Here is a 9360-nt window from a genome sequence, read left to right on the forward strand (position 1 = left end):
CCCAAACCCAAGCACGGGTGTGGTCCACCATTTTACACATCATGTTTATTTGGAGATTGAAGACCTTTGCTTCTAGAAAGGTTCTAAATGTTCCAATCAAAACACATGAGACCTTTTGGCATGTCAGCCCTACGTTTTGGTTTACATATAGCCTCCCTTTGCTTCGAGAAAGGTGTTCAATCAAACACATTTTAGGGGCTTTGTGGGTTGGCATTTTATCTTTTTACTCTCGCCGCACCTGAGAGAAGAGGGGAAAATAGCTTTCATGATGGTTGCCTAATACAACCTCTATAGCCCACTTTGCTTCTAGAAAGGTACAATTGAACACATGAGACCTTGTCGATGTCAAGTGCCCGTATGTATTTTATGCCTTTTCAATGATGCAAACCGTCATTTGTGGGTGACCACCCTATGGTGTAGAATGTTAAGAAAGTTAGAAAGGAAGAAATGTTAATCAAATTTGCATTTGAAATCTTTACATCGGGACTGCTAATGAAAAGAGATTTTTTTTTATCAGTTCATTGTTAGGCCTAGAAGATTAGTTAATGGCTTGATTTGATTGAACAGATTCTTGACAGTGTGAATGGCCATCATCTCTGATATTGGCACTACCATGTTTTAATAATTGCACAAAATCAGCTTATCTTTTCTTATTTTAAAAGACAAGATGACTAAGTGCAGTTATCAAAACACGACAATGCCAACATCAGTATCCTAGCTACATAAGAAAAGGGCAGTCCAGTGCACAAGGCGCCCGCCATTGTGAGGTCTAGGGAGGGCTAGATGTATGCACCCTTACCCCGGCTTTGCAGAGAGGCTATTTCCATGACTCAAACCCGTGACTCACAGACCACCAGGTCACAATGGAGCAACCTTACCGTTGAGCCAAGGCTCGCCCTCTTAGTATCCTAGCTACATCTATAGGGTCGTTTGGATACACGGATTCTAGAATCTGGGATTTCTTCAAAATTGTAGGAGAAGAAGTGGACCCACCGTTGTTTTCTGATTTCTCGCCCTTCTTTCCATCAGCAGGCGATCATTGTTGGAGAAAATCCGTGAAGTGGTTGAGAAGAAGATAAGAAGATACTTCAAGGCGCGTAAACGCTCTCCTTAAGAAGATATTCGCCCCCCACCAGTAGTGTGCAAAGGGGACCACGAACTCGCCTCCAAGAAACAATGAAGCCCGGTTTCAAACCGATTGTTTGACGATGTTCTGCACTGAACGGAATCAAGCCCTGAATCACCTTTGAATTTTGAAAGTATTTGAGACACAAGTGTTTATTTCTGCAGAAAACAGAACACTTGAACAAAACTTCTAAAACAGTAAAACAGAAACTTTGTAAGGGATTAGAGAGAAAGAATTGTGTTGGAAATAGCAATTTTGGGTATACCAAAGTAGAAATCCGAATTCTGTTAGAATGGACAATTTCTACTGTTTTTAGAGAGCTTGTGGTGGCTTTTCCCGTTGGAAAACACCCTTTCTGCATCCTTTCAACAGGTTTGAATTCTAACCGTTAGATCGCGTCTAATCGCGACTCTACGATTCAGATCAATCCTGGAGTGACCGTTGGTTATGTAAAAACCCTTCTAACTCCGTAACCCCTAGATCTCCCATCCACGGTGCAGATTGCACCATTTAGGAACTTGAGCGTTGTGTAGAAGAGACACAATCCAATGGTCATCATCCACTAGCTGTTACACCACGATCCGACGGTTCGGATCGCACATGCTCATGCGCTATCCATTTGAGCCCCTAGGTAAGGGTGTTCATTATTCGGTTAAAACCGAATAACCGAACCGAACCGAATTGGTTCGGTCAGTTCGATTCGGTTTTTTTCCATTTCGGTTCGGTTTCGGTTTTTTTTTTGGCAATTCGGTTATTCGGTTTCAGTTTCGGTTATCTCCAAAAAAATTCGGTTAACCGAAATAACCGAATTAATGATAAAAACCATTATTTTTTCAAAAAAAGATGTGATATGGGCACTCCAAAGGATGATCGAAACCGTCCATTTGATTGATCACAACTTAATTAGGTTATGCTCAAAAAATCATTTCTATTGGATCATCCTAGACCTTCGATCGAAACAAAGATTTTTCTTTTTTCCCTCTTTTTCTCCCACTATTCGGTTATTCGGTTTATTCGGTTATAACCGAATTTTTAATCGGTTCGGTTTCGGTTCGGTTTTTTAAAATTTCGGTTCGGTTTTGGTTACCGAAATTTGATAACCGAAATTATTTCGGTTATTTCGGTTCGGTTATAACCGAATAACCACTCGTACCCCTAGGCCTGTTGAGCCAACCGTTGGGCCCGAACTCAGGCCCAACCTGATCGAACCATCGCTACGATGCGGCGTGCTCCACTATGTGCCCTATAGCCCATTGCCCACGCCGGGCGCCAATAAAGCGCCACTATGCGCCCTATAGCCCATTGCCCATTGCCCACGCCGCGCGAGTGCGCGTGCGCGTGTGCGAAAGGTGCATTGCACCGTCCCGCAGTTCAACCTATGGCTAAGACCCTTTGTGCACCATAATAAAGGGGTGAAAGGGCGCCCTTATTGGCTGCACGTCCCCATCTTGCATTTATTCTGGGAGAAAAGTCAAAGGGGATGGTGACGTGTGGCCAATAAGGGCGCCCTTTTAAAATAATGCATTATCATATGGATTCTTTTGTAATGAATTGAAAGTCTGTAGTGAAGAAAAGCAGGGATTTCGAAGAATCTCTAGAGAGAGATATGACATTTTGTGCCTAAATCTTACTTTGAGCCAAAAAGGATATTTATGTGGGATTCTTCAAAATCTCTCCAAAATCTTTGAAAAGAAGATAGGGAAGCTGATATTAATTAAGGTTTAGAAATGCGGATTTATCTACAGTGAGTCTAGAAAAAAAAGTATTTGTACTTTCCCTCTTGCATGGGCACATTTTTTCAACCATGAAAAATTATTCCATGGAATATTCATGGCCCCATCTATATGAGGGGCTGGGAAGGAAGGAGTGGGTGGAGTAGAGATAGTGAAAATAAAATACCTATTTAGAATTGCATGCTTTTTTGTTTTCCTGGTTTTTAGATCCTTTCATGCTCCCCTCCCACCCTCTCATGTCTCCCCATCTCTCACAGATTATGGGTTGTACATGGTAAGTTTTTTATTTTCTGCATGTTTATTTCTGCAACTACATCAGATTCATTGCTAAAATCTGAAATCACACTATTTCCTACAAGTTCTACTTTGGGGGGTGGATGATTAAGGGGTGAGAAATGGGTGTGGTGGATGACTATCGATGGGATTAAGGCAACTACTTTTTAGAATTTTCTAAAGCCCTATTTGGATTGCAAGAAAAACATTCTAGAAATAGAAGCCCCAAGTGACCGTCACCAAGGGAAGCAATTATGTTGTACGTAGTACGTACCCCCATTATATGCAGCTATGCCCACACATCCTGTATAATCTCTGTATAATCTTGCTTTCGGAGTATTTTCTCCAAGCCCAAAAATGATTAAGCGGGATTTGCCCGAAACCCCCCCTAATTGAAATTAAAGGTTGTTACTGAGGGGTTTTTTCACAACATTTTTCTGCCAAAAGAACTTTAGAGTTAATTATCGTCTTTTGCAAGGATACTTTTTCAAGTAAAAAGGTACATAGATAATGTTCAACTAAAAAGCTACATTTTAAGGTTCTTAAAAGCCAACATTTCTTATTACAAGCATTGTAGTATATGAATTCTGAAATGGATTTCAGCATACAGGAACAAAGCTTAATTTACCTATGGTAGTTAACAAAGTGAAATATAGAAGAAGAATATATATATAGAAACTGATTGAAATGACTGTTCTTCAAGAGTACAGTTCTGGAATGGATAGCCTTGGCATGGGAATTGCAATTAGTGGTGTTTCTTTCTTTAGAATAATTGAACACTTTTCTGAAAGATCAAGCTTCTCCCCCTCCGGTAATCGCCACTCAAAGGAATGCAACAGAGAAGCCAATACATAAATGAGCATCCTCTCCGCCATGGGGACCCCTACGCACATCCTCTTCCCAGACCCAAATGGAAGATAACTGAAGTTGTTACCGCCGAATTCGTATTTGTTAGTAGCATTCAAGAACCTCTCTGGCTGGAACTCTACTGGGTTTTCCCAAGCTTTGGGGTCCATATGCAGGGCCCATACATTCACCAATACTTGGGCTCCTTTTGGGATCATGTAACCGCCTACCACGCATGATTGGCTAGGTCTACGAGGGACCAAGAACGGGACTAACGGGTGCAAACGTAAAACTTCCTTCAAGATTGCACCCAAATAGCTCAATTTAGGCAAATGAGACTCTTCTACTACATTATTTTTCCCAACTACTTCCTCCAATTCTTCTAGAGCTCTCCTCATAATCTCAGGATGCTTCATCATCTCAGCCATGGCCCATTCCACTGTCGTCGATGTTGTATCAGTCGCGCCCAACAGGAGGTTCTGTCAACCAAGTTTATATAGTTGTGAATAAGAAAATTAGGGTTGTTATTGTAAAGGAATAAGAGATTTGCCAATCTTGGATACATTACAATTGGCCCTAATGAGTGTTTATATAAAACACTCCAAGGGATAAACATAGAAAGAGATTAGCATAATCATATGAAATGAAAAATAGATAGCAATCCTAATCTAACCTAACTACTACGGCCAGATCTCACCATATATTTTAACAGTGCAAAAATAATGGGGCTGAAGGTAGCTAGCCTAGAACCCGTGTCACCCGCAACCATGTTTTGTTTATAGGATGAACTCACCTTGTTTTTTATGTTTTAAGTAACCAGCTGTGAGAGGCTATTACAATTCCCAAAAGATCTCAACAGCAATCAAAGAAGTGTAAAGCAAAGTGAGTTATCCCATTATCTATGTTTTTTTAAGGGCAGCGATAAATCGACTCCCAAATATCTTAAATCGACCCCCCATGAGTGTATCTCTCCTCTTTCTCTCTAATCCAGAGGAGAGAGAAAGACACATGGGAGTCGATTTAAAATATATGGGGGTCGATTTATCACTCCCCTTTTTTAATGATGATTCCATTATCTATATTTGTGGTAAATCTAGTGAGTTATCCCATTATAGGAATCAACATGAATCCGACCCAAATTTGTTGTAAAATCTCAACCAAAATTCCTAAAAATCGACCCGAGTAACAGCCCTAATTCTTGGATGAACTTTTTTTATAGGTAAGCTGGGGTTAGGTAGGACCCCTACGAATGTATTAATATAAAAAAAAAAAAAAAGACATTACAATCAAGAGCACAAAGCACCACCCCTACTATCCCTAGAGACCATAATAGAAAGGGGAATAAAGGATCCCAGTTGATCCAAATTCTTCGAACTAACCCTAGAGACAGTAACTAGGAGAAATAGGAAAAACAATGGGTTTCCAATGATCTGATATATGTTGCGGATGTAGCTCAACACACATTAGCAATGGCTTTTGAGTTAGGTGCATATTGGGATCTTTGGGTACATCTTCGGTAGGGAGTACGAGGTAATTCTTCTTTGGAACCTTCTGCAATGGCTCACCTTCGGAGTCATTGTGGTCCGCCAGTAATTCTTCTTGGATGGACTTGCTATCCACATTTCATGTTTTTTTATAGGTAAATTGGCCGGGGTTTGGCGGGGACCCCTACCGGTTTATCCACATTTCGTGTTGACCTTTGTTTTTGGATAATTAAAATATTACTAGGAAAACTCGGTTAAGGACAAGAAAATTTCAAGATAAAATTATCCAAGCAAATAGCAAATGGCAGAAAGAACTTATTCAAGGATATTTATTCCCCATTGAGAACAGCCACAACCTACTACTAGGGACTCAAGCTGGCATCAGTTGCACAAATAATAATACCTCAAAACTCTTTGAAGGGTTGTTTTCTTGAACGGTGATAGCGAGTGGAAAAAAGTTGCAATTTTGAGAATTTATATGGTGGACGGCCGTGCGTGCACATGCAGCCCAAAAAATGAATGGTTTGGATCATCCAAATAATGTAGGCCCCACTGTTATTTTGGGCTGCACCTACATGCACGGCCTCGCACTGTATACTTTCTCGCAACAAATATTGCCAAAAAGTAGTCTGAAAGAAGATCCGTTAAAAAGAGAGAGAAAACCTTGTCACGAATTTGAGAGGCCGTCATTTCGGCGTACGGTATTTAGGATCATCAGATTCGTTATTATGCTCAATGAGTTTTGAATATAAGGCCATGCTCGTTTTAGATTTTGACATTGGATTGTGTCCAAAACTAGGGGTGCAACTTGGGTCGCGCTCAACCCCAACCCGACGGGTTCAACTCGATTTTGGTTCGGATTGGGTTGGCATTTTCTCAAGTTGGTTAGAGTTGAGAAAAGCCAAACCGATTTAATTTCGAGTTCGGTTGGGGTTGAGGTCTTGGCAACCTGATCCGACCCGAATCCGACCTTCATCCTCTAACTATATCTTGATATTCTTTGGATTACTGTATTTTTCTGTATGGCCGAAGGCGAACTGTGAACCTGACTCAACCTGACCCGATTTTGGGTTGATGGGGTTGGGTTAGGGTTGAAAATTTTAGACGCGGGTTGGGTTAGGGTTGACCATCCTCAACCCGAGGCTCAGGTTGGGTTGGGTTCGGATTGGGTTGAGGTAATGCTATCTCGGACTGGGTTAAGGTTGGCCTCAACACGATCCAACCCAACCCGAGTTGCACCCCTATCCAAAACCGTAATTTTAAGTCCACTAATCGGTTTGGCACTTACAATATCGGTTGTCATAATCTTAAACGAAGAGGTTCATTAGGCCCAGTTGGTTTAAGATTATGACAACAGATTGTTTGTTCAAAACCTAGTAGGGCAGTGATAAATCGACTCCCCTAATGGATAAATTGACTCCCCATGTGTCTATCTCTCTCCTCTTTCTCTCTCTAACCTAGAGGAGAGAGAAAGACACATGGGGAGTCGATTCATCAATTTGGGGAGTCTATTTATCACTCCCCAACCTAGTATTGGGCTCTAAATGAAAATCTAAAGCCCTGTTTGTTTAATATTTTGACAATTGATTGTAAGCCCGAAACCAATTATTGGACTGAAAATTATGTTCAGTTTTGAGCCCAATAATTGGTTTTGGGCTCACAATCGGTTGGCATAAACAAACAGAGACTACAACAGATTGTGCTGTGATTATCATTCCTGATTATGCTAATTTCATGTCGGTATAGAAGGCTTAGTGGCTTACCAACAACAGTCCCTTGAGTTTGGCCACAGTGAAGGAAGTTTTGGGGTCTCCTTCCTCTATAAGACCCAAAAGCAACTGCAGAAAATCCTCCTTCCCTTCTTCCTTTTCGCCTTTCTCTGCCAATCTATCCTTCTTCAGCCGTTGATCTATGACCAAATTCATGATCGTGTCCAACCACGACGAAAGCTTCTTCATTTTGCGTACGATCCCTTGCAAATCGAACACGGATAAAACTGGAAAAAGATCCGAAACGTTGGGTGTCCCCAAAAGCTCAACGACCTCCTCAAACCCTCTTCGAAACTCAAGGCCGACGGTATGCCTTTCCTCCCCATCCAGGGTCCCTCCCCAGATCATGCTCAGTATCACGTTGAGCGACGTTACAAACATCTGCTCATGGAAGTTCACCGGAGTGCCGATCTTAGCAAAGATGTCACTCACCATCTGACGAACCTCCCTTCGGCGGAGAGTGTAAAAAGAGTCCAGATTCTTTTTGCTCATAATCTCCCGAACGCAGACCTATTGAAAAAATAAAAGGTGTTAGAAACTTGGCACATATAGGGGTGTAAACGGATAGAATTCAAAGCGTATATGGCTATATCCGAATTCGATTACAGTATACACTATCCGAATTCGGATTTGGATTTGAATTCGACGGATATTTAATATCTATTACCAAATTCGACTCCAGCGGATATTGTTCGAATTCGGATATTATCCGTATCCGCTTATCCAATAAATTCGAACATTTCATTGCAGCATTTTATCTTTCTTCTCCTTCTTACTCCTCAAATGAATTTTCGAAACCCTAAAACCAGACCTCTACTTTTCTACTCAAAATTAACTCTCAGACCCAAAAATATATGCGATCATCTTCTTCCTTTTAAAACAAAGGTAGAGAGAGAGAGAGAGAGAGAGAGAGAGAGAGATGGTGTTGGCAGTGATCTATGGATTTTTGTTCTTTTTTTTGCTGTATATGATGGAATGGGTTTGGGCTATTTTGAACAGGGGAAGTAGAAGTGCTGATGGTCGAAGATGAAGAGAAATAGGGATGGAAATGGGGTTTGGGTTAGAGATAGAGGTGACTGGCGGTGATGGAGGTGGCCGTGAGAAGGTGGAGAGGGGCGGCGGTGGATTTTGGTAGAGGGTGGGGGCACCAAGGAATGCCGGAGATGGTGTCTCGGCCTCTTCCTTTCTCCTCTCTCTTGCTTCTCCTTGCAAACCTTAGAAGTCCCTTCTTTTAATTGGGGCAAACACACAAAATACTCACCTTTCGAAGCATGGTAAAGTGTTGTCCATAGGGAGCCCATACAAGGTCTTGGCCTCCAAAACTTAAGGTCAGTGCAGCGACGGGCACATCACGGTTCGCGAAGATGGTGTCATGGTCTTTTAGGATGGCTTTGGCCAAAGATGGGGAGCTTACCACCACACAGAGCTTGCTCCCGAGCCAGAGCTTGATGATTGGGCCATAGTTCTTAGCTAACGAGGTGAAGTAGATATGGAGTTGGCTATCGAGAAAAGGGAGGTTTCCGACCAACGGCAACCCTCGTGGACCCGGCGGCAATTTCAACTTCCCCTTGCTCGATTTTTTCGCCATCCTTGCATACCATAGAATCGCAATGACTAGTGCCACACAAACCATGAGTTTTGTTTCCTCTTTCTGATTGATTTCCTCCCACAACCATGAACACCCTTGAGAAACACTGGCTCTAAGCTTAGCAGCAACGTTGGATCCCATATCTACAATGTTCATGCAATGGAAAATGGATTATTATGTGAGATACACGAAGCAATTAATGTATGTGATATTTATAGCCCTCTTCGCTTAGTAAGTTTGATCATCCAACTTCAAGGTGAATATTGGGATTTGTGGATGAGAAAGTTACCAATTCTATCCGCCACACTGTCTGAATTCTTTGCTTCTAGAAAGGTGAAAAATGCTTAAATCATACTCCTGAGACCTTGTCAATATCAGCTATGTTTTTGGTTGGTAACATTAACACGAGAGTTAGTGAGCAAATTGTGAAAAGGGGTAAAGTGCCCGTCCCTATTTTAGGATGGACCACCTTTTCAACCATGCAATAAATTCATGTTGGAACTGTCTGATGAAAGGAGATTTTTTTTTCAGTATAAACACA

The 9360-nt window shown here is 41.6% G+C and overlaps 1 protein-coding gene across 1 annotated transcript; it reads right to left on the bottom strand.

The window, feature by feature from the left end:
- Nucleotides 1–3615: 3615 nt before the first annotated feature.
- On the bottom strand, nucleotides 3616–9038 carry LOC143877525 (labd-13Z-ene-9,15,16-triol synthase, chloroplastic-like). The gene is made up of 3 exons (XM_077379620.1): nucleotides 8493–9038; nucleotides 7226–7741; nucleotides 3616–4457 (listed from the first exon to the last, which is right to left on the bottom strand). The coding sequence occupies exons 1-3, from the start codon at nucleotides 8973–8975 to the stop codon at nucleotides 3831–3833; spliced, it is 1626 nt and encodes a 541-aa protein (XP_077235735.1). The 5' UTR covers nucleotides 8976–9038; the 3' UTR covers nucleotides 3616–3830.
- Between the last annotated feature and the right edge of the window lie 322 nt (nucleotides 9039–9360).

The sequence above is a fragment of the Tasmannia lanceolata genome, unplaced genomic scaffold (assembly GCF_043159265.1).
Source record: "Tasmannia lanceolata isolate RefF3 unplaced genomic scaffold, GAP_Taslan_0.1 ptg000002l, whole genome shotgun sequence".
In the NCBI taxonomy this organism is placed as follows: domain Eukaryota; kingdom Viridiplantae; phylum Streptophyta; class Magnoliopsida; order Canellales; family Winteraceae; genus Tasmannia; species Tasmannia lanceolata.

What these genes read in the sequence shown, in the direction of transcription:
- LOC143877525 (XM_077379620.1), bottom strand. Translation starts at nt 8,975, where the DNA reads ATGAACATTGTAGATATGGGATCCAACGTTGCTGCTAAGCTTAGAGCC. An exon ending in ACTTTACCATGCTTCGAAAG is followed by an intron (nt 7,742 to 8,492) that starts GTGAGTATTTTG and finishes TTTTTTCAATAG; the next exon opens with GTCTGCGTTCGGGAGATTAT. An exon ending in AACTCAAGGGACTGTTGTTG is followed by an intron (nt 4,458 to 7,225) that starts GTAAGCCACTAA and finishes CTTGGTTGACAG; the next exon opens with AACCTCCTGTTGGGCGCGAC.